General features: G+C 39.9%; 1 protein-coding gene across 2 annotated transcripts in view; it reads left to right on the top strand.

Moving 5' to 3' along the window:
* The window catches only part of Acot9 (acyl-CoA thioesterase 9), a 47,320-nt gene that overhangs the window by 12,467 nt on the left and 11,979 nt on the right, over positions 1-22,874 (top strand). For both annotated transcript variants that reach the window (XM_036175153.1, XM_036175152.1), the window contains 5 exons: positions 975-1,145; positions 1,401-1,438; positions 6,843-6,926; positions 7,271-7,374; positions 17,044-17,120. In XM_036175153.1, the coding sequence (XP_036031046.1) occupies positions 975-1,145; positions 1,401-1,438; positions 6,843-6,926; positions 7,271-7,374; positions 17,044-17,120 (474 nt within the window). The remainder of the gene's footprint in view (positions 1-974; positions 1,146-1,400; positions 1,439-6,842; positions 6,927-7,270; positions 7,375-17,043; positions 17,121-22,874) is intronic.

Genomic DNA, 22,874 nt, shown 5'->3' with positions numbered 1-22,874 from the left:
TGGATGAATATAAGTCAGGGTTACTCACCAGTCTAGTCCCCAGGAGGGGCTTGCAGATAGAATGCTTCCTGGTGGAAGTCTAGAATTTGGCTGAGGTGCAGGATTGAGTGGCCAGACTAGGCCAGGGCATTGCTTGTGAGACCCAGAGTAGATCCAGGAGGTTACAGAAAAACAAACACCAGGTTGTTGGGGGTAATCACTAGACTCATGGGGGCAAAGGGACCTATGTGTGTATTCAGGTAGGATGGGTCCTGGTAGAAGTCTAGAGATTACTTGGGGCACAAGACGAGATAGCCAGACTAGAATTAAAATTTTCAAAACAACATCAAGATTTTGTTTACAACAAAAGTTTTAAAGTATTTAACTCAGGACTTTGCATATCTAGGCAAGTGTTCTACCACCAAGCTATGGTGCTAGCTAGTGTGATTCAACCTTTTTAAAGATTTATTTCTTTTTATGTGTATGGGTGTTTTACCAGCATTTATGTATGTGCACTGTGTGTGTAGTACCTAGGGAGGCCAGAAGATAGCATCAGGTCCTCTGGAACTGGAGTTACAGGTGGTTGTGAGCCACCATGTGGGTACTGGGAATTTAATCTGAGTCCTCACACAAGCAGCCAGTGCTCTTAAGCACTGAGCCTTATCTCCAACTCCTGAATAAACTTTTTTGATCAGTTGAATATGTGGTCCATTTAGGTATATCTATATCACTGTATGTGTTTCTTATGTATATGCCTAGTGCCCAGATATTTCAGTTGGTAGAGCATGAGACTCGTATCTGCAAGCCTAAAAATGTCATCAGAAATGTTCAGTTTCACCAAGTACTTCATGGGAAGGGAATGAAGGAATTGAAAACGAGACAGACATTGATCCCTATCTTCCATTTATTATGTCTGACTGACCTGTTTGAGGGAATGGGTACTGGAATTGTGTACCACTGTTCTTATTTTATGAAGCCTCACCTTTTCTTCTCAGAGACCATGTAAAAGCAATGGAGGAAAGGAAATTACTTCATAACTTTTTGGCTAAATCACAGAAAGACCTACCACCGAGGAAAATGAAGGACAGTTACATCGAAGTTCTCTTACCTTTGGGTAGTGATCCTGAACTACGAGATAAATATTTGACTGTTCAAAACACAGTAAGGTAACACTATTATTTTCATGATTGTCATTTGTTATCATTTTTTTCCCTTTAAAATAACTACTGTGAGATATAATTCATAAATCTTACAGTGTATCTATTTAAAATGTATGACTGTGTAGTTTCCAGCATAGTGAAAGACTTGTGTATCACTGTACTCAGTTTTAAAGCCCTTTCTTTGTCCCAAAGCACATTATGAAATTTTAAAGGGAAGTCATTGCGATTTTCGTTGAATTCATATTTTGCTTTACTTCACAGATTCGGCAGGATTCTTGAGGACCTTGACAGCTTAGGAGGTACTATTGGTATTTGTATTCCTAATAACAGGTACAAGTAGATAGTGAATCCCTGGTAGAAAGGGCCATTTTATTCTATATATTACACAGATGAGGATATTCTAAAAGGACAAAAAGATTTTTCATTGTTATACTGTTTTTCTTATGAATATGGATTTCTGTTTAACAGTTACCATCCAAATAAGCTTTCTTTATGATTTTTAGTTTTAAATTTCAGTTGGATGTTGGAGATTGACCCCAGGGCTTCAAGCATGCTAAGCATATACACTAGATGTAGTTTTATCTGCAGTGTCAGGGAACACTGTCTAGGTATGACATGGCCATTGCCCTCTTGAATTTTCAGTAGGTTATTTCCTGTATAAGACTTATATAAGACTAGGCCCTTTGACATTCCGTTATAGAGGGGTAAATGACCTGGGAGGTCCCACCTCTCCTGGAAGCTCTATGTGCAGTTAACTGTTGTTCTGAGACCCCTACCCCTCGCTGAGGATCTATAGACAGTGGTTTCTGGAAAAAGAGACATTTTCTTCATTGGTGTAATCACTGGTAACTTCTCCTGTGTTCACATAAATAACCCCTCACTTAGGCCTATAAAAACACCCCAATTAAACTCAATGGGTCACTAAATTTTTTAAAAGTGTTTTTTTGGGGCATGGGGTGGGGTTCCAGACAGGGTTTCTCTGTGTAACAGCTCTGGCTGACCTGGAACTTGCTTTGTAGCCCAGGCTGGCCTTGAACTCACTGAGATCCACCTGCCTCTGCCTCCCGAGTGCTGGGATTAAAGGCGTGAGCCAACACCACCCAGCTTTTAAAAGAGTTTTAAAGACAAGTTACAGATACCATATAAAGAATTATTTTCCCTGAATCATGTGTGAGAAATTAAATTGCAGGCCACCATATATTTTAGTTTACATTTCCTATAAAGTAGGACATTTTTTACATAACCATAATACTACCATCAAGATCAGAAATTTAACATGTTTAATCCTCAGGGCCTAGTCAGTATTCCCTAGTGGTCGTTTATTAAAGAACAGTGCACTTTGCATGCATGGGTTGCATTTGGTAGTTGTGTCAGGAGTAGATACCCATTCTTTTCTTGGTTTTTGTAAGCTTAACACTTTTGAAGGTTGTGGGCTGCTTTTCTTAAGTGATTCTTATAGACAAGCCCTTTCTTTGGGCTTCTCTGATGCTTTCTCATGATTAGCATCAGGATCTGTATCTTTAGCAGGAGCACCATGGAAGGGATGCTTTGTTTTTACTGTGGCTCATCAAGTGATGCTAACTTTTTATTTGTCCAGTTCCTGAGAAGGTAAACTTTCACTTAATAAATGTGATATCTGACAAGTTTTCTGTGAAATGACTCCTTTCCCCTTTCTAGTAAAATAGTATCATTGTTAAGGAAACTTTGAGATGTTGTAAGTGTCCCATTCCTTGCCAGACTTTCACTTTTTGTCATTATCATCTTTGTCTTCATCATGTTACAGTGCTGGAAACTGAGCCGAGGGCCTTGTGCATGGAGATAGATGTTTTACCACTGACCTACATTCTTAGCCCCACAATTTACTGTTAAAATTTGAAACAATGTCTTGCTGCATAGGATGGCCTGGCACTTGCTATGTAGCCCCAGATGGCCTCACTTTATAACACTGATCCATCTCCATGGCCCCCTGGGTTTTAAAAATGTGTCCTCCATCATTCTTTCAGCACTTTTAACTTTCTGACCAGTAAGACATTCTAGATTCATCTTATCCTTTCTTTGGCCTAACCAGCCAGTTAGCTAAATCTTAGAGGGACCACAGTTCTTTTTACTGGAGAATGGCTTTTAGAAACCAAGGTCTTATGCTGGGAGTAGTTGTTGTTACTGGTTATCACTATGCTGGGATATTTAAGTCCATGTATGTACCTTTACATTTGTTTAATTATTCATATCTCTATGTATATGGAAACTATGGTTTTAAACTGGTACCTTCAACTTTAGCACTGTATGATTTGCACTTCAATATTTATAATTCCTTTTTCCAGTTAGCTCCATTATCCTTAGTAGATTTTCTAATTTGACCAGCTTCCTGTGTGTAACCCATTTACCAGGGCCACTACCTGAATTCCTCATGGTCAAGTCCCTTGGACTCTGATACCCTAAAAAAAAACAGGTCCTTTCTACATGGTAACCCTTTTCATTGTTTTTGATCTGCAACATACTACCATTGCTTTTGTTACCCCCCTCCATGAATATCCTACCCATTCCACAAGCTTCCTGCTTATTGTTGTCCTACTTACTCCCTCCTAATGGCTTTTAGGGGAAGGGCTTGAAGAAAGACTCTGATGTCTCTTAAAATACAGATGCAAGCCCACTTACATATAGCTATGCTTCTCCTTTGAATCTAAAGTTAAAAATTCATAGTGGTCATTAGAAATTATGCACATCTGTATTTGTATATCTTACTTTGGTTTTCTTAGCTATCCTTATATACACAAACTCCTTTGCCATTGCCCTCATTTCTTTTTAAAATTCTTACTTTTTTGTGTGTGTGAACACACAATCAAAGGACAGCTTATGCAAGTTGGTTCTCTTTTCCTACAATATAGATTCTGGGGATTCACCTGGGGTTTTCAGGCTTAACAGCAAGTCCCTTTAGAGGCTCAGCCTTCTTGCTTACCCTACCCTTGTTTTCTCTCTCATTAACCTTCTGTCAATGGCCAATCCTGTTCTTGTAGTACTTGTACTTCCTTCTTCAGGGAACATTCCATATCACTTAGACCTTTTTCTTTGTATCTCAAGCCATTTCACTACTTTACTTTTCCCACATTTTATAAACATCAAGATTTTCCATCTCAAAATGAAAAGCAGATAAACCCCCTTCCCGTATAAACACCCTCAGACTGACTTTCCCTCTCCCTTCATTGCTGCTTTTCTGGAAAGAATTAGAAAAGTCTTTTTGTTTTATTGTTCCTTATTATGAACTGTGTACAACTTTTCAGGTTACTATGTTCTGGTTTCACCTCTTCCGTGCCTTTGAACGTGTTCTCGCCACAATCACCATCGGCTCCTTCATTTCACGGTCTATTAAGGACTTCCCCCAGCTTCCCAGGTCTCTTTGGTGATTTGTGATATTATTCACCTCATTCTTTGTCTCTTTGGCTACTGTTTTCCAGTCTTCCTCATAGATTCCTCTTCCTCTGTTGATCCATTAAATGTTGACTTCCCAGAGTTTTTATCTTCTGCATTTTTTGAAAGCTATACATTTATATAAATAATCTCTTCTCTTTTCAGCCCTTCAGTTGCTATCGGTATGCTGAATGCATGTAAAACTACATTTTCTGGTCTCCTCTGAGTCCCAGGTTGCCTTCCTGTCTACTGGATGTCTTCCTTTGAATGTCCTATTAGGCTTCTCAAAATCAGCATCTTCAGCTGGGAGTTATAGCTCAGTGATAGAGTGCTAGTTAAGCATCATTAGAGTCAATTCCTAACTCTGAACAAATGAAAAAGCAAACAACATTTCAATGCAATTAGCCCATTCTGCTCTCACTGTATTTTTTTTCTACTCATCTAAGCTAGAAGCTTGCATTTATTCAAGTCATGTCAGGTCTATCTTTTTCTTATTTCTTGAATCTTTTTATCTCCAATTCTACTACTATGACACAAGTCAGACTCAACAAGATTTCTGGGAACCTGACAGGCTTTTAAATGGGGTTTCTTGCCTTTAACATCTCATGCCCTGGTGTATCCTTTAACAGGTATATGGATGGAAGAATTAACTCTCATTCAGCAAGTATTTATTCAGCAGATTTTTGTTCTGAGGAGGGGTGAGACACATTTGAGGAGATCGTGGTGGGGAAAGCAGGGACTAATAACTAATACAAATTTAAATGAGTTCATATTCATAAGGGACATAGAGCCACACTTGGTAAATATATAATGTGTGTTAAGATATAGAAGGTAGGCTGGGTGGTGGTAGCACATGTCTTTAATCTCAGCACTCAAGAGACACAGCCAGGCAGATCTCTGTGAGTCGGAGGCCAGCTTGGACTACAAAGTCAGTTCCAGGAAAGGTGCAAAGCTACACAGAGAAACCCTGTCTTGAAAAAAAAAAGATATAGATGGTATACACAAGATTTCAGGACAGCGTGGGAATCAAGAGTGTGGGTGGGAAAAAGGGATCGCTAAGTAAAAGCACAGCTTTGTGACTGCAGAGAATCAGGAAGAAAGCAGGTAGTAGAGGCCTTGTGTTGAGGTCCTTTCTTCTGGGGAGGTTTGCTTGACATGGTCAATTTGTCTTGGATTCTTAACTCTCATTTAGCACTGTTTCCCTGGAGTGGTGACAAGCTGCTTGCGGGGGTCTGGGCTTTGGAATTTGGTTGCCTTACTAAGTCTCCAACTGAGGGAATAGATTAAATGATCTCCAGATTGATTCAGGTTATGAAAGTCTTTGATGCCAGGTATAGTAGAGTAGCCTGGTAATCCCAGCACCTAAGAGGCTTGAGGCAGGGGCTAGAGAGATGGCTCAGTAGTTAAGAGCACTACCTGCTCTTGGAAGGAAGCCAGGTGTAATTTCCAACAGCTACATTGCAGGTCACACTGTCTGTAACTCTAGTTCCAAGGAATCCAGTGCCCTCTTTGGACCTTGTGCTGGCTAGTTTTATGTCATTCTGACACAAGCTAGAGTCATCAGAGAGGAGGGAGCCTCAGTTGAGAAAATACCTCCATAAGACTTGGCTGTAGGCAAGCTTGTTGGAGGATGTTTATAATTAGTGATTGGTGTGGGAGGGCCCAGTCTGTTGCAGCTGGTGCCACTCCTAGGTTCTATAGGGAAGTACTTTGAGCAAGCCATGAAGAGCAAGCCAGTAAATAGCACTCTTCTGTGGTCTCTGCATCAGTTCCTGCCTCCAGGTTCCTGCTGTTTTTGAGTTCTTCTCCTGACTTCTTTCAGTGATGAACAGTAATATGGAAGCATTAGACAAATAAACCTTTTCCTCCTGAAGTTACTTTTTGTCATGGTGTTTTATCACAGAAATGGTGACACTAACTAGGATAGACTTCTACAGGTTTCTGCCCGAATGCAGTACAAATACATACATACAAGCACACACACATAAAAACATGGGAAATTGTCTTTGCCGGGCCCAGAGGCTCATATTTGCAACTTAGGAGAATGAGATAGAAGAATCACCACATGTTTGAGACGAGCCTGGGATGTATAGTGAGTTCCAGATCAGCCTGGGCAACAGAGTGAGACCGTATCTCAGTAAACCAAAAGAAAAAAGTCTTTAGTTGTAGAATAAGATCATTACTTGAGTATTACTGGATTTTATTGAAAATAAGACCTTTTGTGAATTTAAGGGAATTTTAAATGAAAGAAATAATTCTGCTTTTCTGTTATTTTATACTCTTTTTGGTTTCCTACAGTTCTTGTTTGCTACATGCATAACAAAAACCATTCTGTTCCGATGTCTCCTTTATCAATAGTGACAGCCCTAGTGGACAAGATTGGTAAGCAAGATCAGCTTCTGTACATACTTAGAATTTTCGGTAATTATAAGGTATTATTGGGATTGGGGGGAAATTGTTTCCTTTATAGGGGATTTTAATGTATATATTAAAATATCTAGAATGTAACATGCTGTTTATATAATTAGGTGGAAGAGTTTAACTTGATTCCAGTTTTTATAGTCTTTGCATGGTCTAAAAAATTTTTAGATTTTTTTTGTATGTCAAAAATTATTTTAGTTTTGAAGATAAATATAGTACAACTTGTCATCTTTTCAAATATTGTTCACTTATAGTACACACTTTTCTGATAGGGTTTGGATGGCTCTTAACTTTTTATTTTGCAGATATGTGTAAACAGAGCTTAAGCCCTGAACGGGATATTAAGTTAACTGGCCATGTTAGCTGGGTTGGAAAGACATCCATGGAAGTGAAGATGAAAATGTTCCAGGTATGTATGTACCTGAGGACCCCTCACTGTTCAAATATAATCAGCTAGTCTCACTTGAAGAAAACCTGTCTGTATTCATGGACAGGTATACAACCCATAGCTTCAAAACAATTAATGATTCAAAGAGCAATAGCATCTTCCTTTTGCACAAAGATTGACACATTTTCAGCTACTTACATTTGATATATATTACTTTGTAGTCATGTAGAGCTATACATTGTTTCTGATTTTGTCAAGGAGGATTTCACAGAAGTCTGAGTTAGACTAGATGTGAATTGGATTGATTACTATATTACTTTTGGGGGGCTCTGTACCACAAAGTCTCACAAGCTGGTGGCTTAAAAATCTCAGCAATATATTGTTTGAGTGTGGGAGGCTCTGATTCCCAGACCAAGCTGTGAGCAGGGTCACATTCCATGTGAACTCTGTAGGAGATTATCTTTGCTTACCTCTTCATGGTTTCAGGGGGCTCTTCTACTTTTGTCATTGTGTCTTTGCTAGGGTTTCTGTTGCTGTGATGAAACACCATGTCCAAAAAGCAAGTTGGGGGAGGAAAAGGTTTATTCTGTTTATCCTTCCATACCACTGTTCATAAATGAAAGAAGTCAGGACAGGAACTCAAACAGGACAGGATCCTGGAGGCAGGAGCTGATGCAGAGGCCATGGAGGGGTGCTGCTTCCTGCTTTGTTTCCTCTAGCTTGCTCAGCCTGCTTTCTTATAGAAGCCAGGACCACCACCCCAGGAGTGGCACCACCCATAATGGGCTTGACCCTTCCCCCATTGATCACTAATTGAGAAAATGCCTTACAGCTGGATCTCATGGAGGCATTTCCTCAGCTGATACTCCTCCTTGCTGTGTGATGTCCTGTATGCTGTAAATATATATTGCTAGGATTGATTGATAAATAAAACGCTGATTGGCCAGTAGCCAGGCAGGAAAGATAGTGTAGGCAGACCAAGGAGGAGGAGAATTCTGGGAGGTGGAAGGCTGAGGCAGGGAGATGCTGCCAGCGGCCATAAGGAGCAGGATGTAAAGTACTAGTAAGCCAAGAGCCACGTGGCAAGGTATAGATTAATAGAAATGGGTTAACTTAAGATGTAAGAATGAGATAGTAAGAAGCCTGAGCAATTAGGCCATACAGTTTGTAAATAATATAAGTCTCTGTGTGTTTGATTGGGTCTGAGGGCCGAGGGAGCTGGGCAGGAACAGGATATCTTCAGCTACAAATGGTGCCCAATGGGTTGGCAAGAGTTTCCACCTAAAACCTAAGAAAAAAGATTCTAAAACAGAGCTAAAAACAGCTTCCTAGTTGTCTCTCTCAAGTTAATGGCAACCTGTGGGTTTGAGCTACTCTGTGGCAGGTTCATGGCATGTGGGCTTGACCTATGCTGTTACACAGAGGTGTCTCCAAGCTGCACACTATGCTGTGTGTTGGATATAGTTTTTGCTAGTTAGAAAAAAGGTTTCTGGGCTACACACAAAAACTAGATCATTACAATTTTTATGATAAAAGATAAATTAGATATAATACCTTAGATTCACAAATATAGGATAGGATAGATATCTTCAGTTCTGCCAAATAAAAGATTAGATATTAAAACTGTAATTCTTGCTTGATAATTATTTTGTTATATGTAATTTTACTGTGTTAAAGTTAAAATCTTCCTTTTTGAAAAAAGAGAAAAGTGCTGTGGAATGTCCTGTATGCTGTAAATATATGTTGCTATGATTGATTGATAAATAAAATGCTGATTGGCCAGTAGCCAGGCAGGAAGTATAGGTAGGTGGACAAGAGAGAAGAATGCTGGGTAGAAGAGGGCCACTGCCATGGGGAGCAGGATGTAAATCCATGATTTATAGAAATGGTCTAATTTAAGATATAAGAACTAGCAGGAAGCCTGAGCCATTAGGCCAAACAGTTTAAATAATATAAGTGTCTGTGTGTTTAATTAGGTCTGAATGGCTGCAGGATACATATATGGTAAACTAAAGGGAATACCATTGGAAAAGTAGATTACATGTAGTTTACAGAGCACCTTGGGTACTACCTTATCAAAGGAATATGCATTCCAACCAATGGTCACTGAAGATTTTTAGAGAGTGGAGTGACATGATCTAAGATTAGCTTTGGAAATTTTACTTGGTAAAAGAGACAGAACAGGCTTGAGAGAGGCATATGATTTTTTATACTCTGTCCCTCTCTCAATTCTGCATCATTTTTTCTAATTTATTTATATAGGAGTCAAATAGCTGTGATTCTCTGGAATGCAGGCCCTAGGCAGAAATCTACTATGCACAGCAGTAGTGGGGTAGAAATTAACCAAGAAGTTTGGTTAAGTGTCTACAAATCATAGAAGCATCCACAGCAACTTTATAAGTGTTTTGTTGTTTTTAAAAGGACAAAAAAAACAGTATTATTGTCAATCACATAATTATGGGAATGCAATTCAATCACTTTGATATGTATTTAAGTTTTTTTAATTTAGTGGTAGTTAATGAAGACACACTTAACTGGTCAAAAGTGCTAAGAATTAAGTGGCTGTTGAATATGCAGCCCTACGGAGGGCCATCTACATCACCTCCCTCTAAAGCTTGAAGAACACCCCATGAGAGGGGGCCTAAAACTGTTAGTACTATACAATGCTGTCTCCTGTTCAGTATCTGGCCACTGCACTCATGAAGTCACAGCAGCCGTGGCTACCTGCACAAGACCAGCAAAAGACTGGGCCCCACCTCTCCCTGAGCAGCCATTATTGGCAGTTAATGGCTACTAGTGGGGAAGGAGTCATTTTCTTCAGTGGGTAGCCCCTGTTTTAGTAAATAACCCCTCACCCATGCTCAAGCAAGCAACCCTAATTAAACTTAATAGGCCACAAAAAATGACATAAAAGTATGAAGGGTCCTAGTTGGAAAGAAGGGAAAAGGTGGTTCAGTGGGACTCAGAGGGGGCTAAAAGAGGGTAATGGGGGTACATATGTCCAAAATGCCTTGTATGCATGTTTAAAATTATCAAAGAATAAATTTTCAAAATTCTAAAAGCAAGTTTTTTGAACAAACAACTACTACATATAGGAAGCTTCAGACTTTTCTCAAGTCTGAAAGTTGTTTTCTACCAAGAGGTGAAATGCATCTGAATAATATGTCCATTGACTACCATAGCATAATTAAATGAAACACTCTTATGTTTTCCACAGTGAAATGCTGGGCATACTCGAAATTATTTGGTGTCTGGACTGATTATCCTCTGAGTTCTTTCTGCTCATGAGAGGAATTATTTTAACTGCCACCCAAATGACTATTAATGACTGAGGGGTGGGTATGTAGCTCAGTTGTAAAGTATTTGCCTAGTATATGCAAGAACATGAGTTTGACCCCAGGACCACAAAGAGAAAAGAATTGAAGTGTGTCTTTCATCCCCCAAAAGGTATGAGGAAGGCCTAACCTCCAGACCTACAGGTGGGAATTATTTGAAAACAGGGTCATTACAGACATAATTAGATAAAATGAAAGCCAGTATAGTAACCACACATCTAATTCCAGTATTTGTTAGGCTAAGGCAGGAAGATTACTATGAGTTGAAGGACAGCCTGTGATACAGTGAGGCGCTCACCCCCCCTCTCAAAACAAACAAACAAACAAACAAACAAACCTGCCAGCCATAGTGGTGCATGCCTGTAATCCCAGCACTCGGGAGGCAGAAGCAGGCGGATCTTTGTGAGTTTGAGGCCAGCCTGGTCTACAGAGCAAGTTCCAGGACAGGCTCCAAAGCTACACAGAAAAGCCCTGTCTTGAAAAACCATAAAAAAGTCTGATATTATGACACATGCCTATGATCCTTGTCCTTGAGAGGTGGAGACAGTAGGATGAGGAATTTAATGTTAACATAGACTACAGTAGATGAACTTGTCTCAGAAAAACAAAACCCTCAAACAAAAGAAGAGCCTCCAACTGCTTCTGTAAGGTTGCCTCATACTTGTGCTGATGCTAAAGCCACAAATTATTCCTCCATTGCATACTCACACATCCTTGAGAACCTGTTACAAGAAATCCTATCTCAAAAAAAGGATAAAAAAAACGAGTTCATATTGGAGCAGAGTGGGCCTTCAATCCAATATGATTAGCATATTAGTAAGAGAAAAGACACAGAAATATAGACACACGAAAACCATGCATTGTGTACTGGCTGGTTTTGTGTGTCAACATGACGCAAGCTGGAGTACTCAGAGAGGGAGGTGTAGCTGGAGTATTTTTTGTTCTTTCAATGCCAAGTTTTGAATCCAGGGCCTTGTGTATAATAGGCAAGTGCTATACCAGTGAGCCACATCCCAGCCCCTTATACCTTCTTAGTGCTCACTGCTTGTCATTGAGTAGTCTGTGAGTATGGTGCTACATATCTTTGCATTCCTAGTGTGTGATACTAGCAAGTGTAAATTGTAGTGAATCACAATGTAAATATTTAGCAACAAGTGTCTGTTAATGCCTTTTTCTTTACCTGAAATGCCCTCTGCTCTGATTCTGTGCATTCCCACTGTGCTTTGGGATCACATCTTGCTCAACCCCTTCTTTGACTCTTCCAGCTTGGCACATTTGTTCCCTCTTCAAGAGCTAATCTTTCTCTCCTTCCTGGAACCTGCTACTCTCGGGCCTACAAAATAGTATACAAACATTTTTTTCTCTTCTACTAGATGGTATACTTACCAACAGCAATACCTGGGTTTCAGTCAGCCAACCCACTTCCCAATATCTGTTGATGAAATCAATTTGGCAGTCATGATTACTGAACATGTCTTATGACAGTGAACAAGACACAGAAAGTTCCTTTCTCTTAAAGCTTGTATTTGACAAGGGCCCATTCATGAAATGCCCCATTCATTAATTTTTTTAAACTAATTGCATATTTATCTGCCAGTATTTGTGCTTAGTGTTGGAAGGGCAAATGTGAAGGAAAATGGTGGGGGGTCTACAAGAACCTTACCATATCATAGGGAGACAGCCACATAAAGAAATGATTGCGATATATTATGCAATATTTCTCAGAACAGGTATTTTGGCATTTTATCCAGAAGATTTCTTAGTTCTGAAGTCTTGCCAGTGCATTGTGAGATGTTTAACTCCTTGATTTCCCTTTGTATCTTTTACTAGCTGATGGTTTGAATGATAAATGTCCCCCCACCACAGTTTCAAGCATTTGAATACTCAGTTCCCAGTTTGGTGGCACTGTTTGGGTAGGTTTAGAAGGTGTGGAGAACGTCACTGGGGTGGGCTTTGAGAGCTATAAAGACTCATACCATTTTTAGTTTGGTCTCTCTGTTTCCTGCTTGTGATTCAAGCAGTGAGCCCTCAACTCACTATTCCAGCCTGCATGCTTGCTGCTGTGCTTTCCATGGTGGACTCTTCTCCCTTTGGATCCATAAGCCCAAATAAACCCTTCTGTAGGTTGCTTTGGTCATGATGTTTTACCCCAGCAATAGAAAAATAACTAATACACTGACAAAAAAAAGTAAAGGAGAGAGGATATACTTTGGCTCCATTTCAGAGGCATTTTGGTCCATCATGCAGGTTAGGGTGGTAGCATTTTTGTCAGTGAGAATGTAATTGGAGCTTCTCATATCATGGCAACAGATAAATCAGAGAGCACAATCCAGAAGCAAAAGTGAGAGCAACCTTCAGAGTCCACGTCCACTCTAGTGAAATCATTCTGCCATCTAGCATCCACATCCCAACGGTTCCACAACATCCCAAAACAGTGCTAGGAGCTGGTGATCAAGCGTTAAAAGATGAGACCTAATTAAAGGAGCAAACAAATCAGTGCATCAGAGACATTTCACATTCAAACTATATCATTTTGCCTGTGATCTCCAAACGCTCATAGCTGTCTCAAAGCAAAATGCATTTAGTCTAAAGTCCCCTTAACAGTTTTAGCTCTGTTCTAAAATTCCATGTCTCAGGGGTTGGAGAGATGGCTCAACAGTAAAGAGTGATTACTACTACAAAGGACTGGAGTTTGATTCCCTGAACCACTCTGGATATCTTACAATAGAAGATCTGATGCCTCTGGTCTCTGCTGGCACAGACACAGACACAGACGAAGACACAGACACAGACACAGACACAGGCACACACAAACACACACACACACACAGAGAGAGAGAGAGAGAGAGAGAGAGAGAGAGAGAGAGAGAGAGAGAGAACACTTCAGGAGTAGCTGATACCTTTGGTCTCTGCTGGCACAGACACAGACACACAGACACACACACACACACACACACACACACACACAGAGAGAGAGAGAGAGAGAGAGAGAGAGAGAGAGAGAGAGAACACGTCAGGAGTAGCTCATACCTTTGGTCTCTGCTGGCACCAGCAGTCATGTGTCACCCCCCTTTCCTCTGACACACACACACACACACCTCCAGGAGGATCTGATGCCTCTGGTACACACAAGGACACACACATAAAATTAAATACTTTTTTAAAAATTTTAAGTTTCTATTGAAACTCATGGCAAACATTAGCTGTGAGCGTCTGTAAAATCAAAAAACAATACTTATATTATAAATGGTACATGCTAAGCATTCCCATTTCAAATTTCAAAAGAGAAGAACAAGAAGGTTATAAGACTGAAACTCAGCAGAGCAACCATTGTCTAGTGTCTGAGGCATGGTGGCATCATTGTGCATATTATATCTATATATAATGCATTTTGATCATTTTCACCTGTTATCCTACTCTTGCTTCTTGAACCTCTTTTCAACAAGTCCCCTTCTTTCATGATCCAGTGTTTAATCAGTTGTTTACATGAGCATATGGGGGTTATTTACTGGAGTGTAGGGAACATACTAGTGGCTATACCTCTGAAAATAATGGTTCCTCCCATGTTTGTGGCTATTAACTGCTGGTAGCTCCTCCCCATTAATGATTGACAATGTTGACAGCCAATCTTGTACAGTAACCACAGCTGCTTTGAGTTCCCAGATGCAATGACTATGACATGTTTGGTCTTTCATAGCATTCCTCCCTACCCTCTGGATCTTACATTCTTTTGCTCTTTCTTCTGCTGTGTTCCGTGGGTTGGGTGGTGATACAGATGTCCTATATAGGGCTGTTGCTCATTATTTTTTGTTGTTTTGCTTCTTTTTTCTTTCTGTGTCTCCCTGGTTGTCCTGGAACTCATTTTGTAGACCAGGCTGGTCCCAAACTCACAGAGGTCAACTTGCTTCTGCCTCCTGAGTGCTGGAATTAAAGGTGTATGCCATTTCACCTGTTTTTAATCTCATTAATTTTGAATTGAGGCTGATTCAAATTGTAGGGCACATACCAACACCACTGGGCTTTCATTTTTATGTCACATAATGGCCTCTTTAAGTTTTGTCTTGGGCTTAGGCTGGTTAATGGATTCTCCTACTAGGCTAGTAGCCTCTAACGGATTCTAGTAGCCTTTACAGAATCCCTTTTGTTTCCTTGAACACAACTTTTCTAACTCCCTTTTCCCTTTGGGTTCTGATGTAATCATGTGAGTATCTAAATAAAATCTCAGACCATTTATTTTTTGTTTTTATAAAATATAATTGTAGCAGGCTAAATTTTGTTTTTAAATTTATGAGGCTGAGTTCTGTACTTGAAGTGAATGTTTTGTGTGTGTCCTATAGACTTTTTGAAGATGTAAACAGGAAGTAATAATTAAAATGGGAAAAATAGAGCATGCCAATAAGAAAGTTTTAGGATGTTGAACATCTCCTTAAGTGTTTCTCTGCTGTTTTAGATAGGCACTGTGCATATATATTACAGTTGTATAACTTGGTCCTCTTGTGGGACTCCAAACAACAGGAACAGAGGCTGTTTCCAACTCTTTTACTGGCGTTTGGGACCTTAATCCTCATACTGGGTCACTTTGCCCAGCCTTAACACATGGGAAGGTGCTTAGTCTCACAGCAACTTGATATGCCATGTTTTGTTGATACTCAGGGGATATTAGAGCTTCCCTTTCTTAAACAGAAATGGAGGAGGAGTGGTTTGGGGGTGGGAACAGGGTGTGTGTATGGGGGAGGGACTGGAAGGAGAAGAGGGAGGGGAAACTGAGGCTGGAGTGCAATATATATATTACAATAGTCAAAAAAGAGAAAGTTTTAGGATCAAGACAGGAGCACCATGCATAGAAGTAACCATTCCTTGGATGTTTATGAAATAGTGGTAACATAGTAAGAGTTGAAGAGCTAGTAAGACTCCTTATGGCTGATTAAAACACCACAGATTTGCTCAGAGACTACTGGAATGTGCTGGTTTTCTTCCCCTGAACAGGATGTTTAATGGTATCCATTTGAGTAGATCCTGTAACTGGCATAGTACTCAGTCCTTGTGTCTATTTAGTCCAGTTTAATATTACCAAATTCTTCCACCATTTAGTTACAGTTTCCCTGTCCAGGGTCTCTTCACTCTGCAGGATATGCTGTGGTGGTATTGTGTTCCCCGAAATATTGTGTGTTCCTGGAAATAAACTTATCTGGGGTCAGAGAACAGGATGGCCACAAGATTAAATATAAGGATAGGCAGTGGTAGCACACACCATTAATCTTAGCATTTCAGAGACAGAAATACCTCTGGATCTCTGAGTTCAAGGCCACTTTAGAAACAGCTAGGCACGTTGACACACGCCTTTAATCCCAGAAACCCAGCCTTTAATCCCAGGGTATGATGCAGAAAGTAGAAAGATATATAATACGTGAAAACCAGGCACCAGAGTTAGTTAAGCCTTTAGTTAGTTAAGCATTTGGCTGGTTTAGCATTCAGGCTTTGGAGCAGCACAGTTCAGCTGAGATTCATGTGGAGGAGGACTCAGAAGCTTCCAGCCTGAGGAAACAGGATCGCCTGAGGAACTAGCAAGGTGAGATAGATAGCTGTGGCTTGTTCTGTTTCTCTGATCTTCCAGCATTCACCCCAATAACTGGCCTCGGGTTTGATTTCATTAATAAGACCTTTTAAGATTCCTGCTACAATATGCACTGCTTAGAGTCTCACCTCCTGATCCCCTATGGCTTCTCTGATCAGGCCTGCAGTTGTAGGGCCCTTTCAGAGGGATTGTATTTTCCTTTGGGTCCTGGTTGACTTTGAAAGGCATGGGTCAAAATACTAGCTATCTTCTTAGCTTTGGTTTTTCTCTTTGGATTTTCTCTTAAAGCTTTGGCTGTTGAACACCCTGGAAAGTTTTTTCAGCCATTCATATATATATGAATAGGCAAGACCATGGTCACACAAGACTATAATCACACAAGTTAAGCTGAAACCCACCAGGCTAGCCCCAGACTCATAGGCACTGTTTTGCCTCAGCTTCCCAAGTTGCTAGGATTACAGGCATGTGCTACCACACCTGACCAGTTTTTTCAATCTTAAAGAGGTAGTAGTGGGTTCTAAGTTTAACATTGGTATAACATTTGGATAACACCTAGACTTAGAGTACTTTTAGTTCTTAGGGGCATGACATTTTTAACCATATTCACACATACGGTTTTTACTACACTGTATAGTAACCTAAAATAATAATAATAATAATAATAATAATAATAATAATAATAATATAATAATAATAATAATATATTCTGTCAGAATTGTGGTCGGACTTCCCAGTAAATGCATTCCTTACAACTTTATATTTCTTTTCTTTGTTCTTTAGCTGCACAAAAATGATGAATTTTGGCCTGTTTTGGATGCAACCTTTGTAATGGTGGCTCGAGATTCAGAAAATAAAGGGTAATTGCTGCTTTTTCATAATTCCCTAATTTGAAAATTTTCAAAAATACACAAGACTGCAGAGAAAACTGATGAATTTCCATATGTCTATGACTTGAATTTAACAGATTTATTTGTAATATATTTTCCAAATTCACATTTTTTTCTCTAAAGAAGATATATAATATTTTAAAAACAAATCTCATGCACAACGACATTTTACCTCCCAGTGATGTGTAGGCATCTTTTTAAGAATGTAGATATTTTATTTTATTTACTAACTATATACACCATTTCCTAATTAAACTCATCTTCCATACCTCCCAGCTGTGGTGGTCACCATTTTACTTTCAGGTTGACTTGTTTTTAGCTTCTGCAAATAAGAGAGAACAAGTGGTACTTGTTTTACTGTGTTTGGCTTATTTCACTTAACATAATGCACTCTAGTTCAGTACATTTTTCTGCAGATAACAACTTTATTCCTAACAGCTAAATTATATATATATATTTCATTTTATTTTTCCATTCATTAGTTGATTATTGTTGCTTGTTTTTACACTTTTCTTGGGGGGCCTGCTACCCAGCTCCCAAATAAATCACACAAGAAGGCTTATTATTACTTATAAATGCCCTGCCTTACCTTGGTTTAGTTTCTATCCAGCTTTCCTTAAATTAATTATCCCGACTACCTTTTGCCTCTGGGCTTTTTCCATCCTCTAACTTCTGTACATCTTAACTCTTACTCCATGGCTCACAGTGTAGCTGGGTGGCTGGCCCCTGGAGTCTTCATCCTTCTCTGGCTCCTCTATCTTAGCTCTCTCTTCCCAGTTTTCTCCTCCCCGCCTCCCAGATTTTTCCCTCTATATATTCTCTCTGCTTGCCAGCCCCACCTATCTTTTATCTTGCAATCTTTTGGCCTGTTCTTTATTAGACCATCAGGTGTTGTACACAGGCACAGTAACACAGCTTCAAAGAGTTAAACAACTGCAACATAAACAAAAGTAACACACCTTAAAATATTCTACTACAGTTGATGGATACCTAAGCTGACTCAGTTATCCTAGTGATTGTTAATAGTGCTACAATGCACTAATAGGGGTGTACAGGTATCTCTGGTATGCTAATTAATTTTCCTTTGAATATATATAAAAGAGAGATAAATGGGCCGTATGGCACATCTATTTCTAAAAAAAAAGAGTTCTCTATGATGGCTTTACTAATTTACATTCCCTCCAAGACCATCTACATTCCTTTTCCTCCATATCATTGCTAGCATTAATTTTTTTAAAAAACATAGCCACTTGGGGGTGAATTGGTGTCTCATTTAACTTGCTGACTCTCTGATAGCTAAAGATATTAAATACTTTTTCACTTATTTGTTAGCCACTCATTTCTTTGGGTGGGGGAGCTATTCATATCATTTGCCCATATTTAAATTAGTTTATTAAATTCTTTTGAGTAACATGTGCTCTGGATATCAACTCCTTCTAAAATATATGCTTGTAAAGATTTTCTCCCATTCTATAGGTCCTCTTTGTACTCAGTTGAGTGTTTCCTTTGCTCAGTAGAATCATTTTATTTTGATGTAATCCCATTTGCTTATTTTTCCTTTTGTTCTCTGTCTAAAAGATATTTTCTCAAAAGTCCTTACCCATTTCAGTGTCCCTAAGTGTGTCCTCTATTTTTTTTTCTTTCCCTCCTCTTCTCCCAGTCCCTCCACCCTCCATCCCCCCTCTGTTCCCACCCCCAATCCACTCCTCCTCCATTTCTGTTTAGTAAAGTGCAGGTCTCCCATGAGTATCAACAAAACATGGCATATCAAGTTTCAGTAAGACTAAGCACCTCCCTTTGTAGTAAGGTTGGGCAAGGCAACCCAGTATGAGGAGTAGGGTCCCAAAGGCCTGTAAAAAGAGTTAGGAGTCCCACAAGAGGACCAAGCTACACATCTGTAACATATACTCAGAGTACCTAGGTCAGTCCCATGCAGGCTCCCAGGTTGTTGGTTCAGTCTCTGTGAGCCCCTATGAGCCCAGGTTAGTTGATTCTGTGGGTTTTCTTGTGATGTCCCTGACCCCTCTGGCTCCTACACTCCTTTCTCTCCCTCTTCCAAAGTATTCCTCTGAGCTTGGCCTAATGTTTGGCTGTGGATTTCTGCATCTGTTTCCATCAGTTGCTGGATGAAGGCTCTCTGATGACAACTGGGCTAAGCAGAATATCGTTAGGCATCACTACATTGACTTTTTCTTTCTTGTAATGGTTTCAGATCTTAGATTTAAGTGCTTAGTTCATTCTTTTGTTTTGTTTTGTTCTCAAGGCAGGGTTTCTCTGTGTAGCTCTGGCTGTCCTGGAACTCACTCTGTAGACCAGGCTGCCCTCAAACTCACAGAGGTCTGTCTGCCTCTGCCTCCCATATGCTGGGATTAAAGGTGTGTGCCACCACCACTAGGCTAGTTCATGTTTTTAAGTGCTCAGAGATGAGTCTAGTTTTTTTTCTTCTATGTGTGTGTACCCAGTTTTCCTAGCACCCTTTGTTAAGAAGACTTTCCTTTGTACTACATACTGTAGTTAAGTTATTATACTTATAATCTATTACCTTCCACTGATCTGTATGTGTTTTAATGCCAATGACATTGTATTTTGCTTTTTAAAATCTCTGTATATGTATTATTTGTTTTTTGAGACAGGGTCTAGCATAGCCCAAGCTATCCTTACACTGTGTGTAACTGAAATTATAGGCAGATTTTTCTTTTGGGGCCGTGCAGGGCATTTACCCACCAACCCCATAGTTCCCCAGAGTTTTCTTGAGTGTGAGCAGCAGGAAATATTAGATAGAAGGATTTATATTGTGGAGATAAACAGATAGAAAATACAGGATAGCCTCAAGAGGACCTGGAACCTATTCTAATGAGCCCTGACTCTCTCTGCCCTAGGGTATTTATAGAAACGCAAAGGGGCAGAGCAAAAGACTTCCCCCCAGCACAGTCAAGTGCAGACCATCTCAGACACCTGCACTCAAGCCTGTGGTTCAATCATCCTCTCCATGCAGACCTGCTGGGTAAAGCCATGAGGAACCTGAAAATGGGCTCCCACAGGGCTGGCAGCTCAAAAAAAACTATATAGAGACTTATTATTAATTATGAAATGTAGTTGGAGAGCTTCTCTCCAGGTCCCACTAAGCCCCAGCAATCCAGTAGCCCACTTACAAAATAAACACACAGACATTTAATTATTTAAACTGCTTGGCCATTAACTCAGGCCTATCATTGTCTAGCTCTTACTCTTATATTTAGCCCATTTCTGTTAATCTATACTTTGCCACGTGGCTTGTGGCTTACCAATACCTTACATCTTCCTTGTCATGGCAGCGGCTGGCAGTGTCCACTTCCCACAGTTCTCCTCCTTCTTGTCCTGCCTACCCTATCCTTCCTGCCTGGCTGCTGGCCAATCAGCACTTTATTTATTTTAACCAATCAGAGCAACACATTTGACATACAGAATTTCCCACAGCAATGAAATTTCAACCTTAGCTTAGGCTTGTTTCTAACTAGTTCTTATAACTTAAATTAACCCATATTTTTTTAATCTATGTGCTGCCACATGATTGTTGTTACCTCATTTGCATTATGCCCATCCCGGTTATCCCATGTCTGGCTCATGACTCCACCTTTCTTCCTCTCAGAGCTCTCTCTGTCCAGAAGTCCCTGCTATACCTCCTGCTTAGCTATTGACCATTTAGCTTTTTATTAAACCAGTCACAGCAACACATCTTCAGACAGTGTAAAGGAATATTCTACAACAGAGAATGACCTTGAACTCCATCTTAAGTCTGAATATTACAGGTATGCACTAACAAAGGCAGATTTTTTTTTGGTTTGGAGGCAAAGTCTAGCAATTATTCCATGCTTACATTGGATGCCCTATATAGGCTAGGTTGTTCTCTTATTTGCAATCTTCTTGTCATAGCCTCCCCAGTGCTAGGATTATAGGTATGTATTATCATATCAGGCCTATAATATATCTTGAATTCAAGTATTGTGATACCAACACTAACTCTTTTTTTGTTTATTTTTATTTTAAGAAAATTTTTTATTCATTTTATATACCAACCACAGATCCTGCTCTCATCCCTCCTCCTGCTCTCTCCCCAGCCCATCCCCCATCCCCTCCTCCAAAAGGGTAAGTCTTCCCATGGGGAGTCAGCAAAGCTTGGTACATTCAGTTGAGGCAGGACCAAGACCCTCCCCCCTGCATCAAGGCTAAGCAAGGCATCCCACCATAGATAAGGTGCTCTGGAGAGCCAGTTCATATACTAGGGATAGGTCCTAATCCCACTACCAGGGGCCCCTCAAACAGACCCAGCTACAGAACTGTCTCCCATATGCAGAGGGCCTAGTCCAGTCCCATGCAGGTTCCTAGCTGTTGGTCTAAAGTAGTTCATGATTTCCCACTAGTTTGATTCAGTTGTCTCTTTAGATTTCCCCACCATGATCTGTAGTCAGAAGGTTTCCTATGACCAGTCCCGCAGCTGCTCAGACCCAAGTAAACACACAAAGGCATATATTATTTACAAACTATATAGTCTATGGCAGACCTCTTGCTAACTAACTCTTATATCTAAAATTAACCCATAATTATTAATCTATGTTTTGCCATGTGTTTTCTGTGGCTTTACTGGTCTGCTGGTATGTTGTTCCTTGGGTGGCAGGCTGGTGTCTCTCCCCTGTCCTTTCCCTTCCTGTCTATCTGCTTGGATTTCCACCTGCCTCTAAGCTGCTTTGCCATAGTCCAGTGTAGCTTTATTTATCAACCAATCAGAACAACATGTTGTGGATATTGCTCTGTATAAATAAAATGCTGATTGGCCAGTAGCCAGGCAGGAAGTATAGGAGGGTCAAGCAGAAAAGTAAATTCTGGGAAGTGGAAGGCTGAGGCAGAGAGATGTAAGCGAGATGTAAGGTACCGGTAAGCCACAAGCCATGTGAAAACTTATAGATTAATAGAAATGGGTTGATTTAAGATATAAGAAAAGCTAGCTAGAAGCCTGCCACGGCCATATAGTTTCTAAAACGTCTGTGTGTTTATTTTATGAGTGGGCTTGGCAGAACCCGGAGAGAAAACTCCAACTACAGCAACACATATTCACAGCATACAGAAAGACATCCCACAGCAATGATCTTGAGCCTCCTTGCTCTTCTCTCTTCTTCTATGTCTTCTCTCTCTTCAACTGGACTCCTGGAGCTCAACCCAATGCTTGTCTGTGAATCTCTGCATCTGTTTCTGTCAGTTACTGGATGAAAGCTCTAGGATGACAGTTAGGGTATTCACCAATCTGATTACCGGGGTAGGCCAGTTCAGGCACTCTCTGCACTATTGCTAGTACTGACTATTTTCTTAAATAATTTTTATAACCATGCTAGGGACTTACCTCTATGGTAGCATGTTTGATTAACATTTGTGAGGCTCTGAGTTTGATTCCTAGCACTGAAAAAATAAACTCATAAAAGTTCAAAACTATATTACCGTTATCACACCTAACAAATATAAGTAATCTTTAATATAGTTTAGTATTCATTCATACTTAGTTTCTCTTTGTTCAAATTAGGATCCATATTCAGTGTACATGTTATGCTTGATTTTATGTCTCATAAATCTGTTTTTTAAAATAGATTTATTGAGATGTAACTCATGCCATATGATTCATCCCCTGAATATGTACAATTTTGATTTTGATATACTTACAAGTTGTACATTCTTTTAAGTGTGTTCTAATCTAGC

Source organism: Onychomys torridus, chromosome X, assembly GCF_903995425.1.
Source record: "Onychomys torridus chromosome X, mOncTor1.1, whole genome shotgun sequence".
Classification (NCBI taxonomy): Eukaryota; Metazoa; Chordata; class Mammalia; order Rodentia; family Cricetidae; genus Onychomys; species Onychomys torridus.
This window is presented reverse-complemented; position numbering and strand designations above follow the sequence as displayed.